The following is a 19,199-nucleotide window of genomic DNA, read 5'->3' on the forward strand; positions in this document are numbered from 1 at the left end:
GCCACACAGACCCGGGCCAGACCTTGTCCCTCCGCACTGGCCGTGTGACCGTGCCCAAGCCCCCTGCCCTTTCTGGGTCTCATCCCCTGCCTGCCCCGGCAACTGGGGCTCGTCCTCACCCCCCACCGTGGGCAAGTGGACTTAGCTGCCGCCTCTGAACACCCTCACGGCCTGATTTGGGGGGGCCTGGGGCAGAGAAGTAGTATCCCCAGGGGAGCCCGGAAAACAGCATTCATCCAAGGGGGCTCAGGAAGAGGACAGTCAAGGCTGAAGGGAGCTGGTGGGTGCGGGGCCCTGGGGGACTCAGCACAGTGCACACAACACAGGTGAGCTTGAATCAAACCGTTTATTTCAGTTAAGGGCAGGCTCTGGATCCCCGCCCCACCCATCAACCACCTCGGGTCGGGAGGAATAACCGAAGTCACAGAAGTGACCTTTGAGAGCTGAGGGGAGCTCGCAGGGTGGGGCAGTTCCGAGGGGTGCAGGCGGCTGCATGTGTGTTGAGGGCAGAGTCGGCGGGGCTTGGGTTTCCCTTGCTGATGGGTGGGCAAAGGCCTGTTTCTCCAAGCCCCCCACCCCAGGGAAGAGGACAGAGAGTGGAAGGGGTCTTGGCATCCCCCCTCCGCCAGGGGACCTGGGAGAACGCCTGGTGTCTGAGCTAACAGGGCTGGGGGCCCAAGCGTCAGTTGTCCTTGGCAATCAGGGAGAGGGCCCCAGTGAGGCTCTAGGATTTCTAAGCGTGGAATGACAAAAAGTGCCAGAAGGCGGGGACGGTGTGGGCAGGACCCAGGACCAGCCTCAGGCAGGAAGCCCAGTGCCCTCTGAGGCCTGGTCTGGCTGGTCTGGAGATGCAGAGCCGCCGAGGCCCAGCTCTGCCCAGTGGCACGCTGGTTAGATGTCACCTGGCCTCTCCATCAAGGGCTGGGTGGGTGGGATGGGGTGGCGGGGGGTGCCCAGCGGCCTCACGGTGACAGCAGCAGCTGAATGAGCTTCTGGAACTGTTCTCGGTGCTCATAAATATAGACCTCAGTCTCCCACAGGGCATTGACCAGCACTGTGTCGCTGACCTCATCCAGCATGATGTCAGTCCCCAGCTGGGGGTTCAATCTGTCCGGGTCAAGGAGGAGGGGGTCACCCCAGGAGGCTCGGCTTGGGCTGGGGACGAGAGCTAGGACCGGGGAGGGCTTGGGGCACGGAGCGGCCGCGTGGGGAGAGGGGACATCCACACCGAGGGCTGGGTGGGTTAGTTCACTGGGTCTGGCCAGGCCGGGACACGGGGCTGGGGCCGAGGGTCAGGAGCCGAAGCTGAGGCCTCACCTGAAATACTGGATGCCGACCATCTCACACCAGGCCCGGGCCCGGTCCACGGCCCGCCCATCCGGATCCGTGCACTGGCAAGAAGCAGTCTGTGTGAGCGTCCTACACACGCTGTACCCACAGCGCCTGCCCAGGGACCCCCAGGTTCTAGTCTGGCTTAGCCGCTCCTCGGCAGAGTCCCCCTGCCTGGTCTGGCTTAGCCACTCCTCGGCAGAGTCCCCCTGCCTGGGCCGCAGTGACTGTCCCAGCTGTGTCACACAGGGGCGCGGTCTGAGGTTTTCTCAGGTGGTTCAGCAGCCCCTGACCGGGGTCAGGGGGACAGGCTTTTGTCCGTCTGATATCCTGGGCTTCCGCACGGGGCTGTGTTTGAAGGGGGGCTGTGTTTGAAAGCCCCAGGTGTAGGTGGCCACTAAGGGTCCCTGCCAGCACTGAGACTGAATCAGGAACCCCCTCCCCTGGGCCGGCTAAAGAGGTTCAACGGAGCCTCCCTGACGCCCCGGGTCCCAGGGGGCTGAGATCCAGAGGGGAGAGGACATGGGGAGGGGCCCATACTCACACAGTCCACCACCATCTTGCCCAGTTCCTTGGCCCCGAAAACAGTCTTGGCCAGTTCCCAGGGGTTGCTGGGACGGAATACGTCCACACAGGTCACGGGCACCTGTGGGGACCTCCCTGTCCCCAGAGAGACCACGATGGAGAGCTTCTTCACCTTGCCTTCCTGGCCCTGTTGGGGACAGGACAGGGGTAGTTGGAGGGGATCTGTCCACCGGTGGACCCTTCCCCAGGTGGCAGAACCAGAGCCTGTGCTGTCCTCTCTTCTGCTCCCCAACAAGCTCCGCTTCCAACATGCTGGGCAACCTTGACAAGTCTCCCCGCCATCCAAGGTCCTCATCTGTAGTAGGAGGCGACTCAGACAGAGGATGACCCATGACCCTCCCCAACCAAATCTTTGAGCCCTTCCTCCTCCAGGACGCCTGCCCTGCCCGGTCTGGCCGCTAGAGGGCGCCTGCTTCTCGGACCGCCACCCCTGTTGTGTCACCCAGGGGCTGCGTCCTGGGCTTCCTGATGACCACAGCGAGAACCACACCAGGCAAGGATATGGCACACTAGGGGTCAGGCACCGTCCTAAACATTTTACACAAAAGCGCACGGACGCCTCATGACAGTCCCCATGCCGGTACCACCCATCCCCCGTGCAGTGGCTAGAGCGAAGCACAGGCAGAGCCAGCGTCCAGACCCTGAGGCCATCTGGCTCCGAGGCCTGAGCCCACGTCTCGGCACCTCTGCTGGTAACACACGGGCCTAGCCCCGCCTCTGCGCTAAGGGCTAAGGCCCACTTCTGTTCCTCTGGGTCACTGACTCTGCCCGGTCTCCTCCCTAGAGGTCTCCTCCACGGGCCCTTTGCAAGCCCCCAGGTCTCCCAGCACAGGCTATCCTCTTCCTGGGCTCCTGCGTGGTCCTCTATCTCAGCAGCCCAAACCCCTGGAGGGGCGTATCCTTGTTTATAGATAGCCCTGCTTATACAGGGCAAGCGTGTGTCCCCAGGCTGGGCAGGGTAGCCAGCACCGAGGCAGGCACGGACCACTCTGCCTGCTGCCCACTAGCCGCCCTTCACCACTCGGTGCAGACTGGGCCTCAGAATCCCTCTGATTAGCACAGACCTCTGGGCAGACACGGCCCATCAAGCAAGTTCGAGCGTGAGATAAAGCTGCTGTCCAGGGCACCCACGAATGAGCACGAAAATAAGTGCCATCTGGTCTCCTAGGAGTCTGTCCTTAGTAAGATTTGCTGAAACAGGGGTGGCTACGGTGGACGGTCACGTCCAGCCCCTCTGACCCGCGGCGCTCTCACCTTGCGGATCATGTCCTGGTTGTACTCATGGATCTCGGTCATGGCGTCCAGCGTGGGATTGTTGGCCAGCAGCCCGCCGTCCAGGAAGCGCCCGTTGGGCCGGAAGTAGGTGGGGGCTGCCCCACTGCTCCGGGCAGCTCGCCACACCAGCTGCTCTGGGGGTGAGGGAAGAGGGTGGCCCAGTGGCACGAGGGACCGGTACAAACCCATGCAGTCCCAGGGTGCACGTGCCTGTGCGTGTGCGGGTCTGTAGGGAGAGGTGGAGAGGCTGGGGGCTCTTCTGAAGCAGGACCCACAGGCCATGCTCTCTGGCCCCGCCGTCCCGGTGGAAGGCAGGGTGCAGCTGAGGACCTCCAGGGGCCTCCTCCAGCCCGAGACTGGAGAGCGCCCCGGTGCGGCCTGCCCTCAGCTGATGAAGACTCAGGGCAGTGTGAGGGATGGTGGTGGGCTGGGGGTGCCCAGCAGCAAGCCTACGACTCCCACCCACCACCCCGCGGCCTCTCAGGCCGACTGTTTCCCACGGATGCAGCAAACATAGTTTTCACCTGAGGGCTGAGTCGGAGGCTTCAGGTTAATATTCTGGCTGAAACGAGGTTCCCGTACACACTCCGGGGCCTCGTAATTCCGGAAGAGGTGAAGCTCAGCAGGCTGCCGGTCAGACAGCGTCCCCGTCAGCATCACCCTGGAGAGACACGAAGGGCAAGACAGCTGAAGTCCCTGACTTACCCACCCCTGAAAACCCACGTTGGCCGTCTGCATCCGAATCACTGAAGGCCTTATCCTTGGACCCATCGGTCCTAGTTCTGGGAGTTCATCCTAAGACATTCTCACGGACGCACGCAAAGCTGTCAACAGCGGCATCGGTGGACAGAGAAAACCACTGGAAGCAGCTGAAAGGTCCACCAACGGGATGGTCCGATGCATCGCGGCTCCCCTACTCCGTGGGCTCTGTGTCACTGCAGAACGACCGAGGAAGCACTTGATGCACTGATAGGCCGTGAGCATCACGGTTTACAGTAAAGTGCGAAAAGTAAGGGTTAGACCGGTGCGCGTCCTATGCCACCATTTATTTGAAAACAAAACCCCAAAAATTGATGTGCCTATTGGCTTGGTCAGAAGGACCCATGAGCGGAGCCTAGGAGCGATGAGCTGCCTCTAGGGCAGGGGACAGCTCGGTGGCTACAGCTCACAGACAGCAGTGGGAGGAGACTTCTCACCGTGTCACCTTTGATAACCTCTTCAACGTTCCACTGTGTGAGTCTATAATCTATTAAAGACTCTTACTTGTCTCAGACAAGACGAGCATCCTTAAATAGTGCAGGGAGTGTGGACTGGCATAGCCCCCTGGGAAGCTAATGTGTACTAAGATCTTACAAATATCCTGGCTCTTTGATCTGAGAATTCCATTTTGGAAAATCTATCCCAAAGGAATAATCTGAGCTACAGTAAGAGCTTCTTGCAAAAAGCTATTGGTTGCAGTGTAATTATTACAGTAAAAAATGGCCCGGTCTGAGGCACCTGGCTGGCTCAGTCGGAGGACCGTGCAGCTCTTGATCTCAGGGTCATGAGTTCGAGCCCCATGTTGGGCATAGTGATTACTAAAAAAAAAAATAAAATAAACTTGGGCGCCTGGGTGGCTCAGTCGGTTGAGCGTCCGACTTCGGCTCAGGTCATAATCTCACAGTCAGTGAGTTCGAGCCCCGTATCGGGCTCTGTGCTGATGGCTTGGAGCCTGGAGCCTGCTTCCAATTCTGTGTCTCCCTCTCTCTCTGCCCCTTCCCTGCTCATGCTCTGTCTCTCTCTGTCTCAAAAATAAATAAAAACATTAAGAAAAAAAATTAAAAAATAAATAAACTTAAAAAAAAATAAACAGTAGCAAGAGAAGGGGTAAGTAAATGTTTTGCACCCACTCCAAATCGTGCCAGCCGACTAACAAAGAAATAACGTTTGTTATGCTGTAAAAACAACAACAACACCACACAGGAAAGGGAACAAAAACTCTGCCTCTGCATAGGAAAAATATACTAGTTTTTCATTTCTGGGAATACCGTGGAAAGCTTATTTGAACAACCTCCCCACTGAACAAAAAGTGAAATGCTGGAAAAACTACTTTTAAAAATCCCCTTAGGGGTTCCTGGGTGGCTCAGTCGGCTGAGCATCTGACTTCGACTCAGGTCATGATCTTGCCGCTCCCGGGTTCAAGCCCTGCATTGGGCTGTCTGTTGTCAGCACGGAGCCCACTTTAGATCCTCTGTCCCTGTCTCTCTGTCCCTCCCCATGCTCTCTCTCTCAAAAATAAACATTAAAAAAAAAAGAGTAAAAATAAAACACAGGAGACCTGACAAGACAGAAAGGAAATACCAGGGTAAGCTCTGAGGATAAGCAAAAATCCAGAGAGGTAAGTGAAGCATAGACCTAGGTTTGACCTGAGGCAGATACCAAACTCAGTACATTTGAGTTTCTGTTTTGATGGCTTCATGGGACTTGGGAGACAAAAGTCAAAGCCCAGGGCCCACCAAAATTTCAGGGTCTAATGGGAGACCCCCACATTAGGCTGGGACCCCAAAGGACTACACTCTTGGGTAGGGGTGAGCCAGAAATAAATCTGCCCCTTTCCCACCCCAGAGCCTGTGAAGAAAGTTGCTTTGGCATTGGATAAAAAGAGAGAGAGAGAGAGAGAGAGAGAGAGAGAGAGAGAGAGAGAGAGAGAAATTCCTGAAAATGTATAACCACAAGCTAATCCTCCTGCAGATTTGTGGTCTAAATTCATATCACCTCGGGGAAGTCCCCAAACTTTATGTCAAGAATTTAGTTATAGTGGCATTAGATGGTAGGGTACCTAGTACCTGGAAGACACAACACAAAACAATCTGGAGGGAGATACTTGCATTCTAGGCCTCATAGAATCTAGTCATATTATATTTCAACACTAAGGAACACCACACAGTAAAAAAGGGAGGGGAGGACACACAATAAAATAAAACATCATAAATGAAAACCAGTATAAACCAACATAAACAGTAAAATATACCTATAAAGACTGCAGCTATTTGAGTCCTTGAACACAGATGATAAAACAGCTATGCCTACAATGTTTAAAGACATCAAAGGCAAGTGTGATAAAATCACCAAGGAATAGGAAACTATCAGTAATGACCCAGAAGAACTGAAGAAGAACCAAAGAGAACTTCTAGAATTAAAAAATAAAAAAGCAACAGAATTTTAAAAAATCAATGGATAGGTTAAATGGAAAATTAGATAAAGCTACAGAGAGAATTAGTGAATTGGACAACAGGTAAGAAGAAATTGTCTGGGATGTAACACAGAGAGACAGAATGACAGAATATACAGGAGAAATTAATAGGAACAGAAGACAGAAAAGGTCTAGCACATGTTTAATTGTAGTTCCACAAGGAGAGGAGAGAGAAAATTAGGAAGAGGCAAGGGCTGAAGTGATAACAACTCAGGATTCCAGAACTGAAGAAAGGAAACAATCCAAAGATTCAAGCCTAATAAATACCATGCAGGTTAAACTGGAAGTAATTCATATCAGGCAGAAAGAAAGTAGTCACAGATGGAAGTTTGAGATGCAAGAAACACTGTAGAGCAAAGATGTAATACACACACACACACGCATACACACACACACACACACACACACACACACACACAGAGCCAATGGTGTGCAGAAGCCAGCTCATACTGGCTTGTAAGAACCTATTGCTAAATCCCACAAGGTGGTTATTAAATGGTTGGTAACTTGAAATTGGCCATGGTGGGAGTGTTCATGCCATGGGAATTAACGAACACTACAAATCAGGACTTTTTCCCCCCAGAGATCTGGTTTACCAGCACACTACTGGGTAAGTCTAAAGGGTAAATCTAAATGAAAACCAACTTCAAAAGCTAATAATAATGTCTTGTGATGCTTAAAAAAAACAAGATGGAATTAAATTATTTTAAAATCCTTGATTATCTGAGGGGAGGGTAATGGTATCAATTAAATTTAGGCTTTCATAAGTAAAGTATTCACTAACAAAAAAAGAAATGAGTTCACAAACTTGAAACTATGGGGGGGAGGAGTATAATGATCAAAATTATTCAGCAATTCTAAAAGAAGGTAAGAAAGAGAAAAGAAATGGAGAACAAAATAGGATGGCACATATCATCCCAAATATATCAGTAATCATATAAATAAAAATGGACCAGCCATATAAACTATTAGATTAACCACATGAACTTTCTGATAGTCAAATCAATCAACTAAATCAGACTTAACTAGTTGACTTAAATCAATATATTACTATGCATTTAAAGCCTATAAATGGACTAAATGCTCTAGATAAGAACAAAGAGTAAAAGATTACAAGTAAAAGTACAAAAGATATCTCTAAAACATAAGGATTCAAAGAAGTTTGAATTAGAGGGTGAGTACAGATCTACCACACAAATATAACCAAAGAAAGCTGATGTCACTGTATTAGTATCAGGACAAAACAGGCTTTAAAGCAAAAAGCATTCCTAGAGGTAAAGAGAGCTGCTTCATAATAATAAAAGATACCAGTCACTAGAAAAATACACAAAAATTTAAATATACATGCACTTAATAGCATTGTGTCAAAATATTAAAAGAAAAATTGACAGCACTAAAGGGCAAAAGGGCAAGTTCCCAGAGTAGATTTCAACATGTCTCTCTCAATAATCGAAAAAAGAAGTAGACAAAGAATTCTTAAGGATATGGCAGATTTGGACACTTATTTTATTTTATTTTATTATTATTATTTTTTTATTTTAGAGAGAGAGTGCACATGTGAGTGGGAAAGAGGGGCAGAGGGAGAGAGAAAGAGAATCTTTTTTTTTTTTTTTAATGTTTATTTATTTTTGAGACAGAGAGAGACAGAGCATGAACAGGGGAGAGTCAGAGAGAGAGGGAGACACAGAATCCGAAGCAGGCTCCAGGCTCTGAGCTGTCAGCACAGAGCCCGATGCGGGGCTCGAACTCACAGACCACAAGATCATGACCTGAGCCGAAGTCGGACGCTCAACCGACTGAGCCACCCAGGCGCCCCAAGAGAGAGAATCTTAAACAGGCTCCATGCTCAGTGTGGAGTCTGACACAGGGACTGATCCCACAACCCTGGGATCATGACCTGAGCCAAAATCAAGAGTCAGACACTCAATCGACTGAGCTACCCAGACGCCCCTGGAAATTTTCAGCAACATTTCTAGCCGATATGACTTGATCAATTTGTGCAGTACTTGGTGCCCAATGCAGACTCCATATTCTTTCAAATTAGATGTGGGACATTTATAAGAATTGACTGTACAAGTAAGTCCACAAAGCAAGTAATAACAAAAATACAACCGGAGAATTCCCTAAGTTTAGAAATTGAGAAATGTAGTTTTAAGAACAGAAGGTTAAAAATCAAGGAGTTAAAAAATAACACTGAAATAAAACCAAAGAGAGTGCAAGGAATAAAAATAAAAGCAGAAATAAATGAAATCAAAAAGCACACACAAGAGAGAACCAATAAATATCCAAGAATTGGTTTTCTGAAGGACCAGTCCAATGGAAAAGCCTGTGGCAGAACTGGTAAAGACGAGAGAAGGTGTACATAATTGGGACTGAAGGGCCCATCACAGCAGATGCTGCAGACATTAAAAAGATAGTAAGAGAATATTCTAAACAACTCTAGGCCAATGAATTTGAAGATCTGATGAAATGGACATATTCCTGGAAAAACATAACCAAAACCAACTCACGAAGACATTTAGAAATTCTACCACTAAAGAAATTAATCCCATCATCAAATATCCTCCCCGAAGCAAACTCCGGGCCTTGGTGACTTCCCTGGCAAATTCTACCAAATACTCAAGGAAGAATTAAGTCTTTCTTAGACCAACTTTTCCAGAAAATAGAAAATGAGAAACACTCCCTCAAAACCAAAACCCAGCAGCCCCCAATGGGAAAACACACGTCCCGCTCACTCGTGAACATGGGATGCAAAATCTAAACAAAATATTATTAGCCAACGGAGCCCCCCAGAATTCTCTCTGTCCAAGGCACCAGGCATTGAGAGCGGGATCTAGGAAAGGTACCTGTACACCCCTGTGGATAGCAGCGTTATCCACAATGCTCAAAAGATGCAAACAACGCAAAAGGCCATCGACAGATGAACGGATAAACACAGTGTGGTGTATCCAGACAGCGGCGTGTTATTCGGTCTTAAAAAGGAAGGAAACTCTGACAGGTGCTACAACACGGATGAAACTCCAGGATGTTATGCTCCGTGGAAGGGGTCAGCTGCAAAAGGACAAATATTGTACGGTCCCCTTACAGGAGATCCCTCTAGAGTCATCAAAATCATAGAGGCAGAAAGTTGAACGGCGGTTGCCACGGATTGGGGGAGAGGCCAATGGAGGGGTGTTTAACGGGAACAGAGTTTCAGTTTTGCGGGATTAAAAAGTCTGGGAGGCCAGCTGCATACCAGTGTGAGTCTGCTGGGCACTTAGTCAACTGTACCTCGGACGGTTCAGATGACGCATTTTATGTTACGTATATTTTACCACAATTCAACACTGTAAAATAAATACGCGGTATCCCTAAAAATGGGTAATTTACAGTAGCACGAAACACATGAAGTACCTGAAACAGATACAAACACCCCATTGTGCTAGATCTCGACAGAGAAAATTATAAAGCCACGGGGAGACACTTCAAACAAGCGGAATGCTTTCCTATATCCTCTGATTGGAAGGCTCCGCGTTTTCAGATGTCATTTCTCCCCCCACCCCAGATAAACGTACAGATTCAATGCGATCTTAATCAAAATCCCAGTAGGAGGTGATATTCTGTAGAATTTGACGATCGGATGCTACCATTTCCGGAAGCACAAAGAGCAGCAAGTAACCCTTGAACCTCACATTGTGTGCCGCGCATGCTTTTACATAGTAACTTTTTTCCTCCTCCTGGAAACCCCACGAGGCAGGTCTACATTATTTCTATTTTTGAGAAGAAACTTCAGGGCATTTGCTGCTGCTCCTCCTCCTCCTCCTCCTCCTCCTCTTCTTCTTCTTTAGTTTTATTTATTTATTTTGAGGGAGAGAGAGTGGGGAAAGGGCAGAGAGAGAGGGAGAGAAAGAATCCCAAGCAGGCTCCGCGCTGTCAGCAAAGAACCCGACGTGGGGCTCGATCTCTCACGTACGTGAGATCATGACCTGAGCTGAAATCAAGAGTCAGATGCTTAACCAACTGAGCCACCCAGGAGCTCAAAGCACGCGCTCTTAACTACTTCTCTATGGTGTCTCTAAGAACAGTCAGGATACCCTTGGGGACGGACAAGGTGGGAGGCCTTGCTCTCCCAGATACTGGGAAAGTTGAACAACGGGAAAGTCAGGGCATGGGCACAGGGACCCAGCCCACGGAACAGAACACAGAAACAACCAAGCAAGGACCCCCGAGCCACCTCTGTGGAAGCATGGCCTGCAGAAATGGAGGGAAAGACGGGCTTCTTCACAGGTGAGGCTGGGGAAACTGCTTGTTCATGTGGGAAACGTGAAATTGGGTCTCCCCTGATACAAAACCCAGCTCCAGGTTGATAAAGCCCTAAACGTGAAAGGCAGATCTTGAGAGATTTCTGAGCTGACAAGAAAATCGCTCCCTGCCTCAAGGTTAAGGAAGGGTTCTTGAACAGACATAAAAAGCACCAGCCATAAAAAGAAGAACATTTATAAATTCTACCACATTACGAACATCCGTTCATCAGGGGCACCAGGGTGGCTCAGTTAAGCGTCCAACTCTTGATTTGGGCTCAGGTCATGATCTCATGGTTTGTGAGTTTGAGTCCTGCATCGGGCTCAGCCCTGGTCGCTCAGATTCTGCTTGAAATTCTCTCTCTCTCTCTCTCTCTCTCAGCCCCTCCCCTGCTCATGCTCTCCCTCTCTCTCTCAAAATAAACAAATAAACTTTTTAAAAAATCCATTCATCAACAAAACGCTGTAAAGAGAATGAAAGGTCAAGCCACAGAGTGGGAGAAAAGATTTCAAATCTATATACAAGATTTCACATCTATATACCCATCAAAGGACTAGTTTTTAGGATATAAATATCACTGGGACACCTAGGTGGCTCAGTCGGTTGAGTGTCCCACTCTTGATTTTGGCTCAGGTCATGATCCCAGGGTCACGGGATCGAGCCCCGCCATCAGGCTCCACACTGAGCGTGGAGCCTGCAATTCTTTCTCTTTCCTTTTGCCCCTCTCCCCTGCTCACGTTCTCTCTCTAAAATAAAATAAAATAAATCATTAAGAAGCTTCTTAACCCCTCAGGGATATGGGTTTGAGTCCCACATTGGGAGTAGAGATGACTTAAAAATAGATAGATACATACATACATACATAGAAGCCTCTTAACCCCCAAATCCCACAACCCCATTTTACCAAAAATAGGCAAAACATCTGAACAGGAACTTTACAAAAGAGGAACGCAAACAACCTCTAAACATATACAAACGTGTTCAATCTCCGCAGTAAATCAGGAAAATGAAAATTCAGGCCACATGGAGACACCACCTTTCACCACCCCCACCCCACCCCCGGATTTGTAAAGATAAAAACGTTTGATAACAACCAAACATAAACAAGAATGCAGAGCAACAGAAACTCCCAAACATGGCTTAATGAGAGAGAAAACAGAAACCGCACTTTGAAAAAAAGAGTTGGTCAGAATCTATGAGCTGAAGCCATGCATTTTCTGAGAGGTGGAGACATGTACAGCCGTGGGTCAGAAATCAGGTCCGGAGGTGTTCACTGCAGGACTCCTCCCCAGAGGTCCAAAGTGGAAACAACCGAAATGTTGATGGAAGGTACTGGGAGAAGCAAACTGGGCATCGCCGTCCAGGGGAGTCCCCCACGGCAATGGAAATGAATGCAACACAGCTTCACCCAGCAGCGGGGGCCACGCTGACAAAATGCGGCATGGACGGAGGGGAGCTAGAACATAAAATGCGTCCGTCCAAGCCCAGAGACAGGCAAGACCCAAACCACGCTGTTCAGGGCTGCAGTCACAGGCGGTGAAATTGTACAGGAAATCCACATGACCGCAGTCAGGAGGACAGCGCCCCCAAGCGGCAGGGCGGGGTTGTGATGGGGCTGGGGACGTGCTCAAAGGGCTTTTGGACTTGGCTGGTGGTTACGTGGGTGTTTGCTTTCTAATTATTCACTGAACTGGTTTATGTACTTTTCTAAATGTTCTATTTCACCATAAGAAAAAAGAGCAAAAATGTCTAGGATAAAATATATAAAAATGTTTTAAAAAGTTATCTTTGGGGAGCCTGAGTGGCTTAGTCGGTTAAGCGTCTGACTTCAGCTCAGGTCGTGATCTCACGGTTTGTGAGTTTGAGCCCCGCGTCTGGCTCTGTACTGACGGCTCAGAGCCTGGAGCCTGCTTCCGATTCTGTGTCTCCCTCTCTGTCTGCCCCTCCCCTGCTCTTGCTCTGTCTCTCTCTGTCTCAAAAATAAATAAAAACATTAAAAAAAAATTTTTTTTAAACCAGTTATCTTTATGGGGCGCCTGGGTGGCTCAGTCGGTTAACTGCCCGACTCTTGGTTTTGGCTCAGGTCATGATGTCACAGTTGGTGAGATCGAGCCCCACTTCGGGCTCCACGCTGACAGCACAGAGCCTGCCTGGGATTCTCTCTCTCCCTCTCTCTCTCTGCCCCTCCTCTGCTCTGTCTCTCAAACTAAGTAAGATTTAAAATAAATAAATAAATAAATAAATAAATAAATAAATAAAATAAAAACAAAAATAGTTATCTTTTGGGTTTTACTACGTGGATGAGATTTTCCTCCTTCTTACTTTCTGTATTTGCCAGATTTTCTTAAAAGACTAGGTATTATTCTTAAATGGAAAAAAAGAAAAAGAAAAAAGAAAAAAAGCTTTATTATGAAAAGAAATCCTCCCTAAATTTCTAGGGCCTTGCTGATATGTTACTTCCTCCAGGAAGCCCCCGTGACCACCTTGCCCTCAGGCCCTCAGTTCGTTCTCTCTCTCTCTCTCTCTCTCTCTCTCTCTCTCTGACAGTCAGCTCATGAACACTTCTCAATGCCCTGCTCTGGGGCAGGCACTGTGCCAGATGCTGGGGGTGCAGAAGAAACACACGGCCATGTTTCTGCCTCAGGGAGCTCTAGCCTGGCGGGGAGACAGGCAAGAAACGGACGAGAAAGTAATTCTGGGGTGGGGAGTACTACAAAGAAATAGCTGTGCTGCAGGCTCTTCTGGAACTTCTCAAGCAGGGGCGGCCCTGCGTGGCTGTCGCTTTTCAGGTCAGTTACCTCCCAACCAGCCTGCAAACGGCGCACCAGCCTTTCCGCCCGGTGGTTGCACCTTTCACCCCCCACCGCGCACATGCGATGCCTGGGGCAGAGCCCTGCTCAGCAAAAAGGCCCTGAGTGTATGGTGGACCAGACGCGACCCCCTCGGACCTGGGGTGAGGGTGTCCGCCATGTCCTCCAGAAGCCCCCGGTTCACTTGGGAAGAAGCGTCTCGCCTCCCCGGCCCCTCAGCTTTAACCAGACCAGGACAGGGAGCCCTCGGCCCCGCGGGGGAACAGCCGAAGGGCTGCCTAGCCGGGGCCACGGCCACAGCGCTCCCGCCGAGGAGCCTTACTTGGGTTTCTTGACGTCGGTCATCTTCGTGTGCTCCCCAAACTCGCGCTTCAGGAACTCCTCCAGGGGCCCCGACTCGTAGGGCCGCGAGCCTCGGAACACCTCATCCTTCATGCGAAAGTACACGCTCCGCATGTAGGCCATGGACTTGCCTAGAACAAGATCGGGGAGACACGAGGGCCACGCCCTGACAGCCGCAGGACCACGGTGGCCGGCAGGGGATGGCAGGAGGGGACCGGACTGGCTCAGGCACTACCCAGGCTTGGGCTCCTGGGCCTCTCCTGGGAAACTTCCCACAGAGACAGAAATCTCCTTCAGCAGCCCCGCGGCTCTGGGCCTAATTCTGTGTTCCCAACTTTGTATTATTTTCTTTAGAGAGGGCCCTGAGAGTGTAAGAGCTTGTAAACTGAATCTAGAGCCACCTCATGTGGCTCAGAACAGAAGGGCCAGCCCTGTCCTGTGGGCCTCTGAGGACAGCCAGAAGGAGCAGGCCGCACCTGGGCTGTGCGCGCAGAGGGGGCTGCGGAGAGGAGGGGGCCTGCCCGTCTGAGACTTCTCAAATCTCTCCCATAGCCCCTGGGAGTCTAAAGAAGGAAGTGACCCTTTCTGGACGAGGCCAGAACCTCCGCCGCGGACCTCCTGCCCCACCGAGCAGAGGCAGATCCGAGATAGCTTTGCGCTCATGGAAGGCACAACTGGAGACCCCGAGAGGGGATGTGGGCCCCCTGACGCTAGCAGTTTACTGACTGATAATCCTCCTCGTCCCGGAGGAGCTCGATGGGACGCTGCTCTCGGCCACCGGCTGAGCAGGCTGCCCCATGTCCCTGACACTCTGAACTGCTGGCCTGCGGCCTCTTCACACAGTGAATACCCAGGTACTTGTGGTTCCCCCAGGGGACTGGGGCTCCCGGAGCTGGAGCCTGCACCTGACCCACAGGCCCTGCCTGGGGGCAAGAAGGTCCTCTCCTGGTGCCTTCAAGACATGGGCGGGGGGCGGGGGGCGCCTGGAGAGCCTGGAATCCGCCAGGCACTGGGGCAAGGACGGCAGGTTAGGGTGCCGAGGCAGAGGACAATTGCCTGGGTGGTTGCTGGCTCTGGGAGGGCCCCCCACAGGCAGCCCAGCTTGAGTGGAGACAAGAACTACCCAGAAGCCTGTCCGGTATGCAGGGCGCTGCGGTGCAAGGCCCTGTGGCCTTGGGAAGTGCTGGGCTGAGAGTCTAGGGGACCGTCCTAGCCCCAGTAAACCCATGGGTGGGCTATGTGACTTTGAGTCACCTCTCCCACCGGGGCCTTCATGTCTCTGGGGGTAAAATGAGACGTGTAGGCCGGGGCTCCGGCATTCCGTGGCTCTGTGGCTCCTTCTCCCTGAGACCATCCACCATCGGGATGGTTTTCCTTATTTTCAGCAGGTTTTGAGGCCCTGAGGTGCCTGCCTCACAAGGCTATGGGCAGGAGTGGTGGAGGCATAAAAATGGTTCCTACACTGAAAGGCAACCAGTTCTGTCCCCCGTGGAGGGCAGGGCACCATGCCCCTAGCCTGCCTCCAAGCCCTTCTCTTTCGAGCCTCAGACCCCAACACCCTCACCCGCCCCACAAAGGGCTTACAGGCCTCCCCGTCCCCGGTGACTCTCTTTGCAAAGCCCTGAAAAGAAGCTGAGCCCAATGTGAGGGCAGATCCCAACCGCCCCCCCCCACCCTGCCCCCACCGCCCCCGGGGCCGCCCTCACTGTGCAGAATGGCCAAGGCCAGGATGCCTCCAGTGCTGGTCCCCGCCACCCAGTCAAAGAGATCCTTGGTGGCGACGCCCGAGGCCTTCTCGATGGCAATGAGGAGCTGGATGATGACGAGGCCCTTCACGCCCCCTCCGTCCAGGCAGAGCAGGTGGTCGTGGCTGTGGTGGGGACAGCAGCGGGAGAGAAGAGGGCCCGTTAGAGCCCAGCTCCTTACGTGGGCCCGTGTCCCTGAGCATCTGTGACTGTGTGAGACAAGGCCCTGTGGAGCTTGTGCTACTGGGCTTTTAGGGGTGTGTGGGGGGGCGGGGGGCAGGTAGGGGGAGCGCAGTCAGTAAGGAAATAAACATATAGTATTTCAGGAGGGGGGAGTGCAGGAACAATGAAGGGAGCGGCCAGGTGTCACCTCAGCAGACACCTGGGTCTGTCTCTCCCACTGGATTTTGGTCGGGCCTAGATTCCCAGTCGGGGGCCTGACCGGAAGCAGGTGCCTGAGAAAAGTCTGTCTGAATTAAACGAGGCTGGGGGAAGGGCTCTCCTGCAGCCAGGAACGGTGGTGGAGAGGGAGGAGGGGGGCAGGGAGGAAGCACCATCTCTGTGCCAGGGGCTGTGAGGGGCTTTCACCCGCATGAATTCACTCAGATGTCCCACACCCCTTGGAGGCAGACGCTCCCTGCTACCCCTGTGCACGTCTGGGAAGGAGTGAAGCTCAGAGGTTAGGTGACCACCCAAAGTCACGAGATGGGGAAGCGATGTGGCCGGACCCAGACAGGGATGGGGGAAGGGGAGGGTCTGCTGACTCCTGAGTCACCTGCTGGGCAACACGACCCGACACGTCTCCCTCGGTCCTGCCGTGCCCAGCTCCCTGCCCTAAGGCTTCCACTGTCTGTGCTCAGACTAGGAAGCTTCCGTCTGGTCTCCTCCTCCTTCCATCTCAGCGTAAATGTCACCGCCCGGAGAAGCCTGCTCTGATGCCATTAGCACCCTCCGGCTCAGCCAGCTCCTTCTCCACCCACTTTCTTGCTGTAGAGCCCTTCTCCCTCCCACAAGCAGGCGGTTTTCCCTCGTTCACTTTCTCCTCCAGTGGGTGGGACAGAAGCTTCCAAGGGCAGGGACTGCCCTGCTCCGCGCAGCGCTGCCTTTCCAGTGCACTCGGGAGGCGTCCGATGGACTAACTGGTGAATGAAGGAGGCCCGGGTGGCCCACCTCTAGGGTCCTTCTTCTGGACAAGCTGCCCAGCCCCGCAGCAAGCCCAGAGCGTGGCAGGGGATGCTGGGCCATCACTGGAGGCCTGCAGGGCCCATGACCAGGGGGCCAGGGCAAAAACGCAAGAGACCCTTCTGAGGATGTGGGGCTTACAACGGAGACGTCAGCCCCCAGGGAGCAAGGCTGAGCTATGAGGCTCGCAGCCTTTCGTGGGAAGGTCCCCACGGGGGTGTCCTGATTGTCGCCTCAGTCCCACCTCCAGGGAGAGTACTCAGGCTGCTGCAAACCATCTGAGTCCTGCTGGAGAATCTGCCTCCTCCCATCTTACTGGTCGGGACGTTACCCTCCTCAGCCCCTGTGCAGGTGTGTGTGTGTGTGTGTGTGTGTGTGTGTGTGTGTGTGCGCGCGCGCACATGTGCGCCTACATGCAGGAAGTTCATTGGGAGCAGAGAACTACAATGCTGATGCAGCAGGTGCACCCCCACGGGGCACGTTACAGGGTGGCCTTGGAAACAAGTAGGACTTACCAAGGGGAAGCCAACCCTTCAGGCAAGGGGAGGCAGAACCACTTGCCACTGCCTGGCCCTAGGAGCAGGGACTGAGAGCTTGCCCTGCGGGGGCCGGCACTACTGAGGCAGCCGGGAGAGTGCCTGCGGCAGCAGAAAGGGCAGGAACTCGCGAGCCGGGGGCTAGAGTCTCTGCTCCCACACTCATGGTGTGAGCTTGAGCAAGGCACTTCGCCTCCCGGGGACTCAGGTTCTGTCTGCGAGAAACAAGGAACCTAACCCCTCCCTAGGAAAGCTGTTAGGGACGTGGGACAGTCACAAACGGAGAACAAGAAAGCAACTCTATCACGGAAAGGAAGACAGAGCGGAGTCGAGCGCACACACGTTTGTGCTCCGGGAACTTGCCGCGCTGGCAGGCACCGCTTCTGAGGCCCCAGGGACCGCCCTCAAGGACAAAGGCCTCTGCTCTTTGTGCCCATCACGCAGGCCTGCCTCCAAGAACGGGCCTGGACGTACAGCAGGTGCTCGGGAAGTCCGCCCGGCCCACCAGCTCTGTGGAGGGAAGCAGGGCAGGGGCCAGGATGGAGCCAGAGGGAAGGAGGCTCAGCATCGCGGTGGGGATCTGGGTGACCTTCCCCAACAAACCAACACAAGCTCAGGAGGGACGGGACAGGCTTGCAGTCAGTTCTATCGTGTAACCCACAGCCCGCACGGTCCCTGATGAGAGAGCAGACCCAGGCTCTCCGAACACCCAGTCTCCTGGCTGTGAACTACAGAGGACACAGGCCACCTCATAGGGCTGTGGTGTGCACTAGACAACAGCCCCGAGCCTGCCGGAGGGCACCAAACAGAGGCCTGGTGCATGCGGTCCCCCTCCCTCCCTCCCCCACTTACGTCCGCTTCTCGTCCCTCATGGAGCTCAGGATGAACGCCGGCTTCCGGGCCCGGGAGATATGCATGATGTCCTGCAGTTCTGCGAGGCACAGGGCAGAGTGGGCTGGGGCCACGCAGGTGCCAAGCACCGCCCCCCCCTCCCCCCCACAATCCCACGGGCCCTGAGCAAATCTGGAGCTGAGCCCTCACCCTGCTGGCCCTAGGGGGCGCACCTTGCCCCCTGCCACCAGGAAGGGCCCTTTGTCCCAAGACACAGCTGAGCCAGAGGCCACGGGCCCCTTGGGGTGAAACGGGCTCGAGTGCAGAGGGTGGCCCCCTGCCCTGGGAAGCATCCCTCACCCCCGCCCGGCCACCTCCCAGATTCTCCGCAGTGCCTTCCTCCCAAAGCCCCAGAGCACAAGCACCCCTTCCGTGGCCGGTGTTTCCAGCCCACAGAGCACTTTCTCATGCACCGGGCAAGTGGAGTTGCTGACAGCCGCCGTCACCAGAATCCTTATTCCCAATTTACAGATGAGGCTCAAAGAGGCTACATAAACTCGTCCAAGGTCATTTAGCCCAAAGGAGTGAGTCAGGACACTCCTTTCGGTTTAAACCCATGAGCAAAGGGAGATAACCGACCACTCTTCAGAGGCTGCTCGCCCTGATCCCAGGTCTGGAACTTTCCTCAGCGGCCTCTCAGACCAGCTGCACCCACCCCTCTGCCCATGTTCTCCTCTGGGCCCGAGCCCGCCCCCCCCACCCCCCCGGATGGACTGGCTGCCCTCCTGGCCAGCAGCCCGGCCCCGGGGGCCTGGCCCAGCACCGCCATGCCATCGGATTCTGACTGCCCTCCCCACCACTGTGCAGAGTCTAGAAGCAGCAAAGCAGGAAGGCAGGCTGCAAGGCAGTGTATCTACCCTCACCAGAGCGGGTGGCCAGAGGGTGGGCGAGACAAGCGGAGACCGGCCAGGAGAGGCAGTGGCCAGAGTGCCAGGGGGAGGGTGGCCAAGGATGGTTCATGGTTCGGGCAGGCAGCTGAGAAGAGGCCACT

At 53.1% G+C, this 19,199-nt stretch overlaps 1 protein-coding gene across 5 annotated transcripts in view; it reads right to left on the bottom strand.

Annotated features, from left to right (window-relative positions):
• Positions 1 to 332: 332 nt before the first annotated feature.
• PLA2G6 (phospholipase A2 group VI) overlaps positions 333 to 19,199 on the bottom strand; it is a 59,861-nt gene continuing 40,994 nt past the window's right edge. For all 5 annotated transcript variants that reach the window (XM_042993253.1, XM_042993252.1, XM_042993255.1 and 2 more), the window contains 8 exons: positions 18,170 to 18,248; positions 15,561 to 15,724; positions 13,835 to 13,985; positions 3,714 to 3,850; positions 3,169 to 3,323; positions 1,874 to 2,041; positions 1,318 to 1,391; positions 333 to 1,107 (listed from right to left, as the gene is read on the bottom strand). In XM_042993253.1, coding sequence (XP_042849187.1) covers positions 963 to 1,107; positions 1,318 to 1,391; positions 1,874 to 2,041; positions 3,169 to 3,323; positions 3,714 to 3,850; positions 13,835 to 13,985; positions 15,561 to 15,724; positions 18,170 to 18,248 — 1,073 coding nt within the window. In that variant the 3' untranslated portion in view covers positions 333 to 962. The remainder of the gene's footprint in view (positions 1,108 to 1,317; positions 1,392 to 1,873; positions 2,042 to 3,168; positions 3,324 to 3,713; positions 3,851 to 13,834; positions 13,986 to 15,560; positions 15,725 to 18,169; positions 18,249 to 19,199) is intronic.

This window comes from Panthera tigris, chromosome B4 (genome assembly GCF_018350195.1).
Source record: "Panthera tigris isolate Pti1 chromosome B4, P.tigris_Pti1_mat1.1, whole genome shotgun sequence".
Classification (NCBI taxonomy): domain Eukaryota; kingdom Metazoa; phylum Chordata; class Mammalia; order Carnivora; family Felidae; genus Panthera; species Panthera tigris.